Source organism: Molothrus ater, chromosome 1, assembly GCF_012460135.2.
Source record: "Molothrus ater isolate BHLD 08-10-18 breed brown headed cowbird chromosome 1, BPBGC_Mater_1.1, whole genome shotgun sequence".
Classification (NCBI taxonomy): domain Eukaryota; kingdom Metazoa; phylum Chordata; class Aves; order Passeriformes; family Icteridae; genus Molothrus; species Molothrus ater.
The window spans coordinates 100,465,196-100,483,827 of record NC_050478.2 but is presented as its reverse complement, the minus strand read 5'-3'; the positions used below and the strand labels follow the sequence as shown (position 1 = coordinate 100,483,827).

The 18,632-nt window shown below is 43.7% G+C and overlaps 1 protein-coding gene across 1 annotated transcript; it reads left to right on the top strand.

The window, feature by feature from the left end:
• The first annotated feature begins 5,425 nt into the window (after positions 1 to 5,425).
• Positions 5,426 to 18,196, top strand: CIDEA (cell death inducing DFFA like effector a). Its single transcript, XM_036404487.1, has 5 exons — positions 5,426 to 5,465; positions 9,349 to 9,505; positions 9,675 to 9,821; positions 12,022 to 12,203; positions 15,274 to 18,196. The coding sequence occupies exons 1-5, from the start codon at positions 5,428 to 5,430 to the stop codon at positions 15,404 to 15,406; spliced, it is 657 nt and encodes a 218-aa protein (XP_036260380.1). The 5' UTR covers positions 5,426 to 5,427; the 3' UTR covers positions 15,407 to 18,196.
• Positions 18,197 to 18,632: the final 436 nt, after the last annotated feature.

Genomic DNA, 18,632 nt, shown 5'->3' with positions numbered 1-18,632 from the left:
GGGGGAGGCACAAGCAGACCTGAGCGTGTGAGGTGACAAGGACTTTGGAGCTGAGGTGGCCCGGGGCAGGAAGCTGCAGTGGTAGAATGAGATTATTCATGCCTGGGAGCTATTGGCCCCACAGCACAAACCCATTCTTCTCCTGCAGCCTGACCCACCTCAAGGCAGTGCAAAGACCTGCTAGAGTCCTTAGATATTTGTCAGGGATGGGTACAGATGCAGGCCAGCTCTTGTCAGAAAGCATTTAGCTCCTAAATCAGGCTTAGTTGTCAAATTAGGTCTGACAGGAACTTGACTTCAGGCTTGCAGCTTCCCAAGAGCGTTTTTGTCTAGAGAGCAAAGTACCTAAGCAGAATCTAAAGTAATAGCAATATTTTTCTAAGTCTGCTTCAATCTGTGATCCTTAAAAACCTCCTAGTGGAGCTGCTTTGGAAATTTCACATGCACATAAATTACCGTGTAACGCCTATGAATTTAGTTCCTGTTCTTGCATGCCTTAAAAATGACTGCTCAAGCTCTCAGGTGAACCCATAATAGTCAGAAACACATGGATTCAAATACAGGGGGACCCTCAGGGAAGTCACCCATTAACCTGTCTGACTATTATTGCCTTTATCTTTGTTTTGGACAACACTGAAGTACAATAATTGTTATTTTTAAACTATGAAAGAGTGCCATGCAAGATATAAAGATGATCCTTGTCCAAGAAGAGTTTTTAATCTAATTTTGATTAATTAGTGCAGCTACCAAAGAAGCCTGAGCTCACAGTTCAGTCTGAGGCCCAGTAGTTCTGGAGTGCTGCCTGGAGCCTGAAGCTCTTCAAGCCCTGCTACAGAAACCATAACATGGCTGTGCACCTATGGGACAATTCCACAGCTAACAGCCTCTCATTTTGTGATGAAAAGCCTCATAAAAGAAAATTTCAATGTTTGTAAAATAAAAATTCATATTTCTTCTTGAATATTTTTTCTTCCTGTGGGGAGTATCACTAAGCAATAAGAAATTGTAAAGATATTAGAAATGAATGAAGTGATTTCATTTTATTTAGAACTTATACATCTTTGGAGATCCAACTTTTGAAATATAAAATAAAATATTTGAGATTATTCTTGGCATGATCAGAATAAGCAAATAATAAGTTTCCAGTTCATTATCTTCAAAAACCTCCTGGGCAATATTTCTGTTTTTTCATTAATGCTGTCACACTGATGCTCTCCATAAGTCAGCTTTCAGCTAAATGCTGCCCACAAATATGTGCATTTCATTCACACATGCATTATTGCAAAGGGGGTAAAGGAGGGCAAAGCCTGACATTGGGATTTTAATACTCCTTCTAGCTATAATCCCTCCAAATTTAAACTTGTGTGTCAAAGTATTTCACACCCCTGAGACACCCTTGTCAGGGCAATTTTTCCTAAGTGTTCCTAAGTTGTGCTCACACATCAACACTCTCTTGATCCTACTGTTAAAATCATTGAAAACCAAAAGGAACAAAATACAACAAAATACCCACCCATGAAATCTCAGAATAAAGAACAAGTTTTTTGTGGTCCAGATAATTCACTGCAGTGAAAGGTTAGTTTTTTCTTCAAACAGAGCTTTCAACATTGGGATCTTTGCTGGCCACAGAACCATTTCCAGCAAATTTCAGAGGATTTTAAACAGTACCAAAAAAAAATTTCCCATCTTCTACATTGCCATGCAGAGCAGCGAGATCACCTTTAGGAGGAGCCTCATCCCCTCTGTACAGCCAATGAAAACTCTCTGTGGCTCCTGCAAAGCTGCTAGAACTTTACTTCACAAAATATGGTTTCACTGGCAAAGATTCTGAAAAAGATGGAGAACAACAAAAAGCAACTTAATGAAATCTATTCGATAATCTTTTCTCAAAATATTCTGCTGTATATTAACCTCTTGTGAAGGATGCTTGTCTAATTTGTTCTTTAAAACTTTAAAGGATGGTGCAGTATTGGTTAACACAAATATTAAGAATGAACAAGCAAATCTTTAACATAAACAGCCTGACATAAACAAAACAGAACCAGAGGCAGTGGAGATAGAAATCTGCTGAGCAGTAAAAGCAGTTTAGAAACAAATATTGTTATTTTGAGGACACAGTGAAGAATAGAAAGTTGATTCTCTATGGAAGGGAGAAGAAACAAATTTGAGATTATTATTAGGGGTGATCACAAGAGTGCTTCTAACAGAAATCAGGATCAGACTTAACTGAAAGCAGGAAAGGCCAGAAAGCTGAATAGAAGTCAGCTTTTACAAATTTAAGCCAACCTTTCTAATCTTGCTGCCTTTGTTGCTAACACTTCTACAAATGTATCTGCTCACTTCTTTCACTCCCCTCTTGGGCCAAGGAAGGTGAGGTAGCCCCTCATTAATTTACCTCATTAATGCACTTTATTCTGCATTAATCTCATTCATATAATTTGTCAGAGCCTTGAGAAACAGAAGGAATGTCCAAATTGATTCTCAGTGTCTGGACTTGTCCTCTGTGTTATTTGACCACCGGCCCAAGAAACCTCAGTGTCTAATTGACTTCACATCTTCAGTCAGCAATTGAGCCCAGCACTTACCAGTCACCTTAGAGGTGAAAAGTTTCCTAATGGACAACCTGATTATCCTTTCCTACAGGTTAAGCCCCTGTAGGCACAAAGAAAATGCTATTCCATTCCTCTCAGAGACTTCTCTAAAATCATTGAAATCCATGATTGGTATCTCCACCCAATCTTCCCAATTCCCAAACTACATAGCCCATATACCATGTTTTTCTGCATGTCAGATCATTCCCACTTTGCTCTGAGTTTGTTCCAATCTGACATTATTTTCTCAAAGGGCAATAAGGAAAAGCAGGCCTGATACTGCAAGCTCATTAATGCAAAGTTGCACACAAAACTATTTCAAGTGCCTCCTCCTCCCTGTTAAACATGCCAGATGCAAACCTTTTTCCATAGCAATATGACCCCTGTGAGGAGTTACTTAACCAAACTTGTTTGACTTGAACTGCAGTGGAAGAGTAACACCTGTGGAGGCAGTCACTGCACTCAGCAAGGGGACAGTAAGAGAGTCATTTAGCAAGAGGGATTAGCATCCTTATTTAACTCCACCTCTAGTATTCACTCCCTTCAGTATCAGCCATGTACTTTGTCCCCTGCATGATTAATATCTCCAGTGATGTGACAGAAGCAAATGTTAGTTTCTGACCTCCTCAGCTCAGCCTGCAGTTTGTTTTCTCTCCCTGTAAAAGAGTGGAAAGAGTCTACCTCTTACAGCTATTGTCTTTACACTGGGTGTTGTCTTGTCACATCAGTTTTTAATGGCATCTCATTTGATTGCCCTGGCCTGCCAGCTTGGGCACCTGCTCCTGGTTTGTATTCCTCCTCAGTAGGTTTTGTGCAAATCCCAACTGTGTCCTATCTTGCTACTGTTCAAAGATGCTTCTTTCTCAGGAGCCCAGCTGCTAGGTCAGTGATTTTACCCCTCTGATGGTTTTACTGCTCATTGCAGTAAAAGGAAAAAAGAAAAAACAAAAGAGGTAAGAAGTATTTGTGCAGCTACAGGCAATACCCTTCTCTCCTTTTCAGATGAGGACAGCCTTTAAAAGGACATGGTTTTTCCTGTTACTCTTGTACATCTATGTTTTTTCCTGTTACTCTTGTACATCTAGTTAGGCATCTGTGTTTGCATTAGTTACAACAACTAATGCAAACTGAAGCACTAATGCTGCTGGAGGAGCTTATCCTTGCAAAGCACACAGCTGTGGCAGGCCTAGCATGTCCCCTGGGGGGCTGCTGAGCAGTGGCTGCGCTGGTTGGAATTCTCTGCACAGAACTTTGGGGACAGCCATGTGACCAGAGAAAAACTGAGCTTCTGCAAGACCAAAATTTCCACCTCCTCCAGACATTTGTATCCCAGCCTGTACAGAAAACTCCCTAAAATTACTGCAATTTCCATAAGATTTCACAGGGGCACTTTCCCTTCCTTTCCACAGACAGAGGAGGAGACAGACCATCTGACAAAACACCTTCTTCCTTTTCTCCCTCCACAAGAGGAAAAGTTGTATATACACAAGTTTGTGACAGGGGACAAACTGTTGACAAGAACTCCTTAAAAATGCATCCCTTTTCAGACTCAACATCAGCTGTGCCCCACGATCCACCACAAGATACAAATCCAGGGGAAAACTGGCTGTTTGGAGTGCAGTGCTCAAGAATTAGATACTGCCCCTCATTGCCTGCTCTCTATGACATGTTGTCAGGGACTAATTGCAGGAGAGTAACAAAACTAAATGCCATAGGAAGCAGGGGGAAAAGGGTTTAACCTATGAGAAGGATCCCTACAACACCTGCAAGACCTAAGCTGCTTGAGGAGGAAGAGATAAAAGTCTGGCCTTAGCTTCCCAGGGCTAACAGCAAGTTTCTTGGTCTAGAGTGTGCTCTGAGGAAAGAAGCTATTTGTTCATCAGGCTCGAGAGGAGATGTCATCCAAGAAAGCAATTTGCCCTGGACCAAAAAAGTTGAAATCTTAATAGCTGGTAAAGGCTCCAAATGCTGAGGACTGAAGAAGACATCTAGCAGGTGTCAGACTGCCTGCTAAAGAAACCTGGACTGTGAGAGGTATCTTGAGTGGTCCTTTCTACCCTAAACAGGAAAAGCAATTGAGGCAACCAAGTAATCGATTATTCCTGAGCCTAGGGTAACCTGAGTGCTGATGGCAAGGGCGTCTGGAGTCAGCAGTGGCAAAGTTTCCTGTGCAGATCCTGGCCCTAGGCCAGGCTGTTGCCTGAGGCAGGTTCTGATGCTCCTGGCTCTATATTTCCTGTACAACAATTGCTGGACAGCTGTAAGTGACAGAACCTGGTTCCAGGGCCCAAAAGGACTGTGGAGGACTTGTGTCCATGTGAGCAGAAAACGCTGCCTTTGTTCCTGTGTAGTGAACAGGAGCCACTGCTCCCCTGCCCGTAGGAGTAAGAGTAAATACTCCACTACTGTACACATTAATCCGAGCTCTAAGCTTATTCACAGGCCCTAAAATCAGCAGCTGAGACACTTAATCTGCTGATTTACCCTGATGCCAGGCGGCCGCAAATGAGATTGGCTTCCCCTGTTCCATGAGCTGTAAGCAGCTAACCTGCAGAGCACATCCCCCACACGCTGAACAAAACCTTTCCTCCCCTTGCCCAGGTAAACCACAAGGCGCTTCCTGAAGAAACATCCCTTCCCAAAGCGCGCTGCCCGGCACCTGTTGCTGCATCCTGGGGCAGCGGACAGGCGCTGTCCCGGCCGTGCCCCCTGTCCCGGGGCTCGGCTCCCGGTGCGGCCGGGGCAAGGCGGGCAGGGAGGGGCCGGGGCCGGAGGAGGAGCCGCGCCCGCTGCACTTAAGGGCCGTGACCGGCGCTGCCCCGCGCTCGGGCGGGCCATGGAGGTGGCGCGGGATTGCGTGGGATCGCTGCTGCGGTGAGTGCGGGCACGCTCCCGCCCCTTCTCCATGCCCAGTACTCCATGCCCTTCTCTATGCCGGCTGCCGGGCGGCCCTCGGTGGGCTCCGGCTGCCAGTGGGGCCCTCGGTGGGCTGCAGCGGAGCCGGGGGCGCGGTGCGAGGGCGGGCGGGGCTGGCGCGGGATTAACCCCGATGGACGCTGCGTGGGAGAAGCAGGTCAGGACGGTGTCGCAGCCCTGGAGCCGGCTGAGGCCCTGCTGAGGGAAGCACAGGCAGGAGCCCTACCTGCCTTTGAGGCGTAGTGGCCTCTCGGTGCCCGAGGCTGCTGACCACAAGCCCGGTGATGCGGCCACCGAGCCAGCCGCGGCCGGGGCGGTACCGCTCTGTGCGCTGCTCGGACACCCATCCGCTGTCGCTGCGCTTGTGGCGGCACCACAGCTCGTGTTTGAGCAGGAGAGCCACGCTGCGACTTGAACCCCAAGTCTCCTGACTAACTTCCAACCTTTTTCTATTTTGTTTTGGTTTTTTCTGTTGTTTTGCCTGGCTGTTAGTGCTGCTGTGGTTGCCAGTGAACCCTAACTTAAAAATCAATCTGTGCCGTATCCTGGAGCACGTTGTGCAATGCTGGTTTTTCTGAGCGAGGCTGAAGACCATTGCACCACATTCTTAGATAAACATATGGGGCACATTGCAAACAAAGATAAAGAGTGAAATATGTGTACAGGGTTCAAGGCAGGCTTTTAATCCCCATGTCCTCGTAAAGAATTAAGTCATCTCTCCCACCAGATTTGACACTGGAGTGAGTGCTTGTGGCAGCATTTGTGAAGCCCTCTCTAGAAGATTGTAGCTATCCAAAACAAACTGGATAAGATGCTAGGGTCTGAAGGTATTTGATCTTTCAAATATAAAATATTTTTGTATTTTCCACAGATGTGGGATTCCTTCTTCCTTTAGAGAAGAGCTAGGACTTGATCCTTTTGGCTTTAAAGATTAATAAAGCAGTAGTGGATTTGTCTGTATTTAATGTGTCACTCAACTTTCTAGTAAAAGCAACTGCACCTTAGCTCCTTTCCACCACTTGTTTCATGACTTAGCTTAATCAGCTTTTGATAGGAAATTATTTTTGGTAACTCAAGTCTAACAGAGGAATTCCCTGTATCAGGAATTGGTTTGTCTATGTTTTGAGGACACCTACAGCAAGAATAGATCTTTTTAAGAGCTGTGAATGTAGCCTGGTCTGTTCGATCCTATGATCTAGGAAAGAGAGTGGCACACAAAATAAAAACAAGCTTTCAGCAATAGGCCTGGAAATGGAAGGGTTCACACTCTGTTTATCTTGCTGCTTTTCACCATCCTGCCTTTTGTCTTTTCATTAGCTGAAACCTCAGTCTGCCCTGGAGCCCAGACTCACTTCTTCATAGGCAGGCTTAGTTTAAAGATGATATTGGCAGGTTTTATCAATATGTAGGTGAAATGTCACCACTGTTAAATAACTTAAGATCTTTCCTGTTCAGTGACTGTCTGGGGGCCATAATGTAAGCCCTGATCTATTGATCTGTTTGTTTTTCTTGCTCTGACTTTAGATAGAACTAGGCAGCAGTGTGGGGTGGCTGATCCTGGCTCCTTGAGAAACCTTTGCTCAGAGCTTCAAAGTACAGCTCAGAGTTGGCTGGGGTGAACCCCGTTGGCTCAAGTCCTGTCCATGGGCTGTGTCCCTAGCATTTCTCATTCATTATCAGCCTGTGTGTTTTGGCTGTTGCCCTTTTGCTTTGTCTTTTGTGAACGACAGCTTGGCTTTAACAGTGGGAAAGAAAACTTTTCAATGGGAGTGATATTGACTGTCCTCACCAAAAAAAAAAAATTAAAATTGAAGTACTCACACATATATCACTCAGGTTACTATTCTACACACATTGTGGGAGGCAATGAGGTGTAATCAGCTGTGAAAGCTCTCAAAAGCCCAGTGCTGCACTGTTTGCCATCAGGGTGCCCTGTGAAGTGATGTCACCAGCCCCAAAGTAGATGAGCAGGCTTCCTTCCTTCCTGAGGGAGAGACTCAGTGATTCAGAATGTGAGCTGCCCATGAGCAGTGGGGTGACTGGGGGCCCATTAATTAGCCAGCAGAGAGATTGGCAAGCAGGGCCTGCCCTAGCAGCCTTCCCTTCTGTGGGGCTTCAGTGCCCTTGTCAGGGCTGCTGTCTCCATGTCCTCCTCCCTGGCCCTGGCCCTTTTCCAGGAGGAACAGTGCTTATTAGCTCTTTAATATGAAACAGTGCTTGTTTCCTGAAAGCCAGGCTGGCTGCTCATCCTCTCCAGCTTTGTCACAGGGAGGACAGAGGTTTCCATCAGCCCTGTGTGCATAAATGCCAAATGGTGAGAGCCACTGTATAGCCAGGACTAGCAACAAAATAAGAGCATGAGCTGGAACAAAACTGCTGAACATTCTCCTCCTCTAAAAACAATTAAGGCTCCAATAATGCCAAGGAGTTTTTGTGGAAGGTATAAACTTATTGTTTAGAGGAAAGGTAATAGCCCAGAAGAGTGGTTCAGAATTGGATTGGTAAACAAATTACTTGCTGAAATCTGAATCTGGTCAGGCACAAAAATGACATTCTGTGCATTCCAAAAATATGCTTATAGACCAGATAAGAGGTGTGGAAAAGATATTTCTTCTGCACAGTTGGTGTGGATTTGCATAAAATGGACATCAACGTTTGTTGAGTAAGTCGAGTAACTTTATACCATCTCATTGTATGTTGTTCTATGAAGTCCTGTATTTACTCCCTGGCTACAGATAAAGGCTGGCAGTTCACTCTGCCCTCATTGAAAGAGAATAGATTTTACTACGTAAAGTTGACTTTTTACACCTATGTGGGAGAACAAAATGGGGATGTATCCCTTTCCCACCCCTGAGCAACTCAGTATGAAGGAGCCAAAGGTACATACAGAGCGTAAAGTCCAGGAGTGTGGGAGACAAAATATTGCCTCCCTTTAAAAGGCTTAGCAATCAATCCTTCCCAGGTGTCAGGCAGAATGCCATTTCTGGCAAGCTGAGTATTGACTTAGCAATTATCATTTGGCAGAAAAAATTGTCACTAGGTGTAGATGAGAGCAGATCTGTACATTGGTGTGCGAGTAGATTGTTACTGGTGTTATGTTCTTGGTTTACCAAAGGTAAATACGCAATTGCCCAGAAAAATTTTAAATCTCTTTCTAAAAGTGATTTAATTCTTCCAGCCTTGCTGGCAGCCTGCTCCCAGACTATACTTGGATATTAACTTTGATTGCATTTAACTCCTTCTCATACAAGCCTCTTATTTTGTGTTTTTCAAAACCAGATGGAGTTTTATGGGCTGCAGATATAATTTACAAACAAATACCTTGACTCTTCAAAGTCAGGTGTAGCTGTATCACAAAGCTCTGCTTGCATTCTGCCAGGAGGTGCTTTCAATATGGGTAATATGTTCAGTCTTCTAAAACAAACCCGTATCTTAACACACAAGATTGCTTTCAACTAATTATGTATCTCACTGAGTGCTTATCTTGTAAAGGAAGAGAATGAACTAAGTAACTGAATGCAGTAAGAGCTGCTGCCTTTTAAATTCAGTTTTACAACCCATCAGATCACTGTGATTGTGACCTTGAGGTCAGCCGAGCTAGAGGTGTCTGCTTGAAATTGTATTAATTTTAAAAGTCTTTCCAAATGTCACGGGCAGGAGAGAGTTCAGAGATAACATATCTGTAGGGCAGTGCAGTATTTAATTTTGAAGTTAAGCTCCAAGAGTGTTGAGGTGATCTGTGGATTACTTGTATAATGTGATTATGTCAACAGTCTTCCTCCTTCTTGCAGTACTTGCCATGACTGTTTTTGTAACTCTGTTGAATTTTTATTTGTCTTAGATCTTTCATATCCATGGGAGCATCAGTAGGAGCAGTAACAAAACAGACCCTGTTCCCTCCTCTCATGCCTGCAGGGCGCCCTTTCCGTGTGTCCAACGCCTCCCGCAGCAGCCGGAAGGGAATTGTTGCCAGCAGCCTGCAGGAGCTCCTCAGCAAGGTACAGCAAGCAGTCCCTCTCTGACTGAAGCTCATACAGTATCCCAGAAAGACAGCCCACAGACTCTTGTTCTTCTAAAAAAAACACCACTAGGGAAGTATTTCAGATAAGTGAGTCTCAATATGAAATGATTCTTTAGAATGCTAAAATCTCCTGGGGTTTTTTTCAGACTTTGGATGCCTTCGTTATAACTGCTGGAATCGTTACTCTGGTTTTGGAGGAAGATGGTACAGTCGTGGACACAGAAGAGTTCTTCAAGTCCCTGGATGACAATACACACTTCATGGTTCTAGAAAATGGACAGAAATGGACACCAGTAAGTGTTGACTGCTTCTCTCTCATTTGAGTAGAAATGGATGGAGGAATGTTTGTGGCTGCTAAAACTGTTGGAAAGAGGGGAGAAGAGGAAGAAAAATTCCTCTGAAGAGGTACGGTGTAAACTTCTTGTTGAGCCTTCCTGGATGAAAAATCAAGTTCCTACTTCTTATTGTCCCTTGTTTGTACATAGATCTGTTGTCAAAATCCATCAGGAATTGAAGTAAAACATTACTTCAAAAACATTACTTCAAAAACTGAAAAGACTTACAGGGAAAATCCCCTGCTTTTGGAGAAGCTTAGAAATATTCGTTCTTGAGCCTTTTTGTAACATGAAGAAAATGAGGACTTTGACTTGAAGTTAAAAATATACAGTGTCTTTAAAGATTAGATTTAGACTGTAAAAATGCTCAAAACAAAGTAATATAAAGCAAGGTCTGGCATCTGAAGGCAGTAATAGTTAATGATAGTTAGAAAAATGCCTTGTTTGATTTTGCAAATAGCCAGAAGTTGGCATCAGAACCTAATGTTAGTCTGCACGCTTCAAGATTTTAAGAGCTATTAAAACTGGCTTGCTCTAGCCTTCTAATCATATGAATTCAGTATTCAATTAGTTCTTTTATGGGGAAATAGTGATCTGTACATTAATAACCTAGAGTCAAGCTCCTAAATGTTTTTCCATGAGATGGTTGTTGCTGAAAAGCTGGCATCAGAATTATTTGTGCCAGGCGCAGGGCTGTCTGTAAGCAGGGACACAATTTTTGTGCCTGCACACATACAGCTCAATCATGTGGCCCTGTTTTCCCAGCCTCCTGTTGCAGTGTGGGCAGCCTCTACATTTTTTTCCCCAAATACCTCACTGGTTTTTCAAGCTCTGCACCTGGGGCACGAGCTCCAAGGGCAGGAAAGGAGCTGCAGCCAGGGTGTGACTCCACCTTGCTCCTTTCCCCTGTCTCCTGTCTGGCATTGCAGCAGCACAAGTTTGGAGGCAGCCCCTCTTCAGAATGTGCTGAATGACAACAGAGCGATTGTCACAGCCTCACCAGTCACCTGGAGTGTAGCACCAGCCCTGTCCTGCTTTTTCCAAATATTCTGGGTGCTAACGGGGAGGGGTGTGGGGAGATGCTTCCAAGCACACCAACTGCTTGTACATGTCCAGAGCTGTTGTTGATAGGGGACCTTGTTGCTGGAGCTTGGAGGTTATCAAAGTAAAACAGGCATAAAATTGCTGGCTAATGATGAACTGCTGTGTTTAACTTTGTCTGACTTATCGTGACACTGTCTGAGGGCTGGGGTGTCAAGTACAGAAAGGCCCAGTCTTACACAACTTCATTGCTTCATTTAGCCTGCAGAAAACAGCCTGGTAGCTGCCAGGTCGGTAACCTTGAGAGGAATGTGCTGAGCAGAGGATCCCGTGTATCCACTAGATGTCTCTGTGAATATGGGTTCTCTTTGCTATTTTCTTTTTGGTTTTCCTTTCTTGAAGCACACACCCCGCAGCAGACAAGAGCTGCTTTCAATAAAGGAGGGTGCATTTAAGGTGGAAGATGACTTTTTCTATGCTCTCTCTCTCCTTTGCTTTTCCTCTTAAAATCTCATTAAACCCTTGGCCTAATCAGCAATAGTTCCCTCCCTGTGTTTCTTTTTAGTGGGAGGAAAGATGTTGTGAGCCAGGTTTTGAAATGAGTGCCCTGACTTTTCACAGATGTCATCTTTGTTGGTGTCTCCAAGAGCACTCATCAGTATTGTGTTCCTAAGCAGAAGGACCTGATGTCATCCTGGTTATCTGGTGCAAAAAGATAACCAGCGAGGCCATAACCTCGCTGCCTCAGAGAGAAGCCAGAATGTACCAGGGTAAATAAATGGCAGCAACACTGTCCAGTGGTATTACCTCTGCCTTCAGTGTACTCTGAAGAAACCCTACTACAGAAAATAAATATTCAGGAGTGGCTCTGTCACTCTAGAGTTTTAGTGTCTGTTTGAAAAACTTCAGAAGCCTATTCAGGACTTGAAAAATAATACATGAGCTACAGACCTCCTTTTCTGTGTGCTAATGCTTTTACTTCTAGTTTAGAATTGACCAAGAACTAGCTCCAAGACTGGAGTAAGCAAAGATACTTCTGAAGAGCTGCACTGTTAACAATTGCCTTGCTGTAGTTTCCTGTGTCGTGGTATAAACTGTCTCTCTCTTTTTAAATCAGGCAAAAAATGGAGTTGTGGCTGTGAGAAAAAAGAAGAAAATGGGAGTAGCTAACATCACTTTTGATCTGTACAAGCTGAACCCTAAGGATTTTATTGGCTGCTTAAACATCAAGGCAACCTTCTATGAGATCTACTCTATCTCATATGACATCAAATGCATGGGAGCTAAAAGTGTATTACGGTGAGTGTGTTTCCACTACTGGGCAAGTGTACGTGCTAATGTAAAAATCTGTGTTTACCATTGGTTCTGTGGAGCAGTGGTTCTGTTTATAAAATCAGGATTTTTGTTATTTCTTAGCTACTGACTAATTTATTGTATTTACTGAAAGGGTGTATGTAGGGTTTCTTTGTTCTGCTGAGAGAATTTCCTCACATTTCCTTGACTTGTTTGTCTGAAGAATGCAGGAGGCTGGGGAAAGAAGCTCTTTGAAGAGGAGACTTCAAGGGGATGAAATGAAAGGAATTTGAGATCTGATGTCAGGGGTCTTAAAGCTTGCTCAGACATTGCAGTTCCTGCTTGCCAGATTCACCACTAGAGCTACAGGGAGGCAAAGGAAAATGGAAGAGAGATGACACTCCTAATGTGGATTTGTCATCTGCAGTAAGACTGATATCACTATTCCTAAGCCAGCTGGTGTGGTCTCTGGGCTTGCTAAGGGAGACTGTCAAGGACCTCTGTCTCCTGCAGGACTGATCTGCTGTGGGCTGTGAGTTTGGTAGATCTGCCTGGTGGGAAAAGCTGTCTTATTCAGGGGCAAAATAATACCTGTCCAGTTCCCTGTTCTCAGCAATGAGTTGAAAGTTGGTGCCTTGTCAAGATCAGCTGAGTTCTGCCCTGGCTCAAGAAGACTCCTGAGTTCCCCTTCCCAGAGGTGCTGTGCTTTGACAGCTGTTCAAGCTGCAACCCCAAGTTTCTGTACCTGACTTTTAGAGTTGTGGTTGAGACACAACGGTGTGCTACATTTTATTACTTGAGGACCAGATCTGATGAATATGTCATCAGTGACATATATTAATCATGAATGAATAGGTCATCTGTGAATTTTGATTTGTCCTGAGTGACATGTGGCCTTCAGATGAAGCAGTCTTTAAGCAGTTCTTCCCCTCCTGATGCAGGTATGCTGATTAGCACTGTACTGCTGATCTTCTCTGTCCTTCAGTCTCACTGGTCTGTCCCACTCGACTTGGGTGGTCCTAAATCTTTCAGGCTACAGCTGGTGTGGCTGGAGACAAGACTCCTCTCTGGTCAGGTTGGAGTGATTATCCAGCTACATGCTACACCCACCTGTAGCACAGATTTCATCAGGGTTTCTTCAAAGCAGAGGTTTGCCCTTGGACAGCTGCATTCTTCCAGTTCTTATGTTTGTCAAACTCTCTCGAGCCAAAACAAACTCTGATCTCTGCCTGCCTGCTATGGAACTGAGTATCTGCACTGGAACTTGTGCTGCTAAGGAGAGTTTGAAGTGACAATTCTGCCTCCCTGCCAAGACAGGGCAGCTGGTGAGAAAGGAGCAGTGCTGGCAAGCAGCTGAAGTTGCTGTGGAGTTCTGGAAGTTCTGCTATGTTGCAGAGTGGAGCTGTAAGGGAATTGTCACTGTCAGGGTGGGGCAGCACTCTGCTAGCATAGAGCAGGGTGACAGAAGACATAACCTTGGGTACCCTTGAACACAACAGTGACATGGCCTGTCTCAACTTGCTGTTGAAATCAGAGACAGAGGATGTCAGGATCCTGGTGCAGTCCCTCTGCTAATGAGTTCCAGATTGCCCAGTCTGATGCCCTCTGCCCGAGCCCACGTGCTGGGTGTGGAGGGAAAAGACTGAAAAATGCTGCAGCTGTTCAGATGGGAGGGGCTGGAAGCCTGCCAGGTCTGATTAGTGCACTTCCCCTGGTGGTGTTTCCCTGTAGTGTCCCACTGAAGGATCACATGTCGGGTTCAACAAATCACTTGCTCCGTGGCTCAAGTGGCAACTGCTCCTGTGTGCAAGTGACACACTGCAGCTGCTCAAAGCCCAGCACCAGGTGCAGCTTTCCTTGCAACTGCAAAGCTCCTTGGCCTCTTCTGTGTGCTGGAGGAAGAACAGGCTGCAGTGGCACGTGTGGGAAGCATGAATAAGGGCACAGTGTTCTGAAATGGCTTCACAGGCTCTAAGTACAGGGTATTCTGCTGTGCTGAGGCATTGGATTTCAACTGCAAAGCTTTCATGACAGTGGGGTTAAAAATTAATTTGTAGGAAGAAGATTTTTTCCTTCTCTGCTTAAGCTCAAAGGATAAGTGAATAGAAGCAGAGGGTTCACAGCTGCATGTTTTCTTAGACAAGAGTTCAGAAAATCTCTTTCTTTCAGAAGAGAGACTGATCTGGTTTCTGAATCTTCAGAAACTGATCCCATTTCCAGTTTTGGAACAGTTCCAGTTTTTTTGTACTGCTTCCCAATGCCTCAGCATCATACTTGAGTGCCCTCCTAACTTCTGGGGGAAGAGACTCACATGTAGCCCTCAGTACTTGTGTCCCTGTTGTTTCTTGCAGAATGGAAAGATGCAGTTAAAACTAAGTTGAATAAATGACCATCCAAATATTATCTCTTCCCCTGTGAAGATCCACAGTTTACATTGCCAACCTCTGATGCTTACCTTATGTTATCATAAGGATTTGTACTGATTCTTACACAGCACTATATACTTGAATGCTGATTTTATCAAATTTGTAGAAAACAAAGTAGATGTGAACTGAGAATTCTTGCAGCTTGGCCAGCACTAATTTTCCTGCTTCACCTGTTTTGCTGTTGAGTATCCACTGTAATGTGATTGTTCAGCTTCAGATCTAATCAGGTTTGATCTGTGGCTTGCAGATACATACAGGGTTGTATTAGTGAATGACAAAGGTGAGACATGAGGTGAATTTATGCTGCAGGAATGCTGCTCCCAGGCAACAAATCAAACAACAATCAAAGTTGTTTTCTGTGGTACTGTGATGGTTTGAGTGATGGCTTTGCAGAAGGCCCGTAAGCGTCTACCAGGATGTCAGTCTGCTTTGTTGAATGTGATTTCTGGTCGTGCCAATATGCCAGTGGTTTTCTGTCCATCAAGTATTTTCTCCAAAGAAGATACAAAAATGACCATCTCCTCAGAACTGAGAAGGAATAAGAGGGGTTTTTAAATATATTGACTTTACTCATCATAATGTTGTGGGTGGAAAGGGGGAATGTAATCTTGCTGGTGATTTTTTTTGTAAACAAATTACTTTTCTTCCAGGAAAGTGCTTCAGCTACTATCCCATGCAGCACAAATAGCTGGACAGTTTCTGCTCTATACTGGAACATACATGCTGCAGTTGATGGGTGAATATGATGAAGAAGAAATGTGCATGAGATCCAGGCGGGAATAGTGACCACAGCCGTGCTCCTAATGTCGAATCCTTTGCTCACAGACATTCTCCTGCCCAGCTCTGATTGTTACAATGTTATAGCAGGGCGGTGTGCACTAATGTGAACTAACATTTTTCCTGTTTGGGTGTGCTTGTAGGCCTTAGTCATGAAGTGTTGGGTGTTCACAGGCTCTTAACACCACAAGAAGATGGGTGCCTAATCTGGCAAAAGGAGAGAGAGGGCAGATTTTTGTTCCAGAAATTCAAAATTAAGAATAAATATACTTGGAAATTTTAATACTTTGTAAGCAATGGAATATTTTTTGCACCGATCAGGACACTGGAGTTTTTGTGTGGTTATTTTTTGTTTGTTTTTCATGACTATCTACTTGCATTCTGAACAGACTGGGCTGTAAGGTGAGGGCATGGGGGGGACTGTGGGGTTTGTTTGTTTATTTGTTAGTTTTAATCCTTAACAGTGCTGGCATTAGTGTGAAGCTGACATTGAGGTGAAGTGTACCTATTTACTCCTGCTGACAAGGGACCTAGATAGACTGAAGTTGCACTTACTTCAGTGACTGAGTCTTCTCCTGAAGTCTAATTGGAGATTGTGCAAACACTAAGCAGAAGGTTAAAATTTAGCTTTACTTCCCTTGAAACAAATAAAACCTTTTCATTATAGTTCTTTATATATTTTTTTTTTAATCTTCAGGATGCTTGGGTTATTACAGCTCACACAGTGGAAGAACCTGATACATTTTCTTAATGAATCTGATGCCTGGTTCTGCCTGAGCATTGAACAATCTGCTGTGAACATGGCTTATAAACAACCAGCTGAAGCTTTTTTTGGGGGGTTTAAACCACCACTTCTGCAGTTTTTACTGTTACAAGATGACCCTAGGTGTCAACTTGGGCTTGAGGTACATTTAAGAGATGCTGGATATTTTGTTGCCCTTGGGTTCGGGGGAGAGCAGCAGGACACTGTCTAGTCTTGCATAACATACATGTATGCTCTAAAGTGAGAATTTGTGGGATTATGATCTCCCAAAACAAGCTGTATTAGAGGACAAAGTAATGCTTCCTGCAGTTTATTGAACTGTTGCTGTGCCCAGCTTTCAGTAAGCTTTTCCTCAACAGTGTGAAAAATTGGAGAACAAGTACCCTTGGGCATCTGCTGTCAAAATGCAGACTCACGTTGGTGAAGGAAAAAAAGCCCAATTTTGGTTGTTCACAGGTGCAGCTTTTGAGGTTTTTGTTTGCTTGCACATGAAGAACTTTAGGGAGGCTGAAAGCTCTTAAGGTGACATCAGATGCAGGAAATGTCTGTCCTGACAGTAGGTGCCACCTAGTAAGAGAAGATCTGGTGCAGAGAGAACAAGGGGGGCACAGAAATCAGTGGGAATGAAGGGGAAAAGACCACTATGACCCCACAGTTGTTGCCATGCCTCTCAGACCGGAATCCATTAACTGTGTGCACCAACTGCACTGACCTGATCTGCTAAAAGAGAAGCAGAAAGGTGCAAACGATGAAGTATAATGGTTGGTGGTATTTATTCTGACCTCTTAGCTGGGTCTGTTCACTTCAAAAAGGTCACTGATACATAGGAAATTGCTCTTGCTTTTAGCTGCAAATCTCACTTCCATGTGCTTATTTTTTCCTTCCCACTGTGAGTGTGGCTGTGCCAGTTGGAGCTGCATCTTTCAGATCACTGCTGAGAGGAAAGGCAGCCTAAACCTACATGCTAAAGGGACTGATGGATGCAATTTTTTTTTTTGGTCTCTGCCCATCTCTTAAGTGATGGTATTACAAATAAATAGCTAAGAAAAACTTTGTATTTTTTTTCCTAAGCCCTGTTGTTTCCCATCTACTTCTGAGCATTTGCTGGAGGAGGCAGAGGGCATACTGCTCCAGATAAGGGGAGGACTCGTTCTTTCCTAATTTCTCACAGGAGAAAATGCCTGGAGCTTGCAGCATTGTCAGGTGTCCTTCAGAAGAAAACAATAAACTATTCTGGGAGTAATGAGAAAGCTTCCATTTTGATATAACCTCTTTATGTTTTATCTGTATTTTTCTTGACATCGCCTGCATAAATGATTGTTGCCATGCTAATAGTTGGCCAAAGTCTTTCTTTCCCTGTCAAGGAATTGCATTTAACTGACTTTACAAGGACACAGTAATTAATTTTTTCAGCTTTTAAGGACCACTTATTCTATTAAAACAAGCACACTTCTTGAAAGCAAATTCTCTTAAATGCTTCTATGAGTATTTATGTTGCCTGTGGTGGGAGCACCAGCATTAAAAGAAGGTAAAACCACTGGAATAGCTCATTGTTGCTTTGTTTGAATTGCTTCTTCAACATCTGTAGTACAGAAGTTTGTGCATGTCTGAACAGTGCAGATCCCAAATTCCAGCCTTCTCTAGCCAGAGGCAATTGTTAGAGGACTAACACACCACAGTTTGCAGTGGCACTATCTGGGAATCCAGCAGTGAGCTGAAAAGCTAACCTGCTATGAATGTGCAGTGTTTTTAAGCAGCTGCTCCTTTAACAGCTTAAACACTTAAAACTTGAGCTGCTGAAGTTCCTGTGTGCAGCAGTCTCCTTCTTGGAGCAATTCCTTCTGTTCAGCTGTTTGCATTTTGAATTAAAGTAGCTCAGCTTTGATATTTTCTCAAAGTGGGAGGAGTGTCCTGGAAGTTGTGTCTAAAATTGTTTCATTGCTTCTGAATCTGGATCTTTCACAGACTTAGTATTTGGAGGTGATGTTTTCTACTGTATCAGCTTCTTTCTGGAAATAAAGTTTTGGCTTTGAGTCAAACTGGAGGACTTTGTCATTCTGTGAGTTGGAACCAGTTTGATTTTTTTTTTTTTTTTTTTTTTTAGCAACATGTTTAAGAAGAATAGCTTTTACTTCAGCTGTATATTGTATGCAACACAGAAAAACTTTGGCGTTATCCATCTTTCAGAGAACTATATACAAGCGCTGTACATTATCTAGCAAGACACAGAAAAACTGAAAACACAGTTTTTACTGCAGGAATGTAGGAATGTGGAGAAGCAGCTAGATTTTTCCACTTGGCATTTTTAGCTTTAGTTTTATTTCCCATAAATCAGTTACCCTGCACCTGTTGCTGCTGCAGACAAGGCTGGGAGCAGGGGTGTGCAGGAGGTGTGGAACACGTTTGCTGCCTCCTTGTTTTACTGACCCTTTTTGCCTCTTGCTTTGCATCACTTACTGACAATGCACC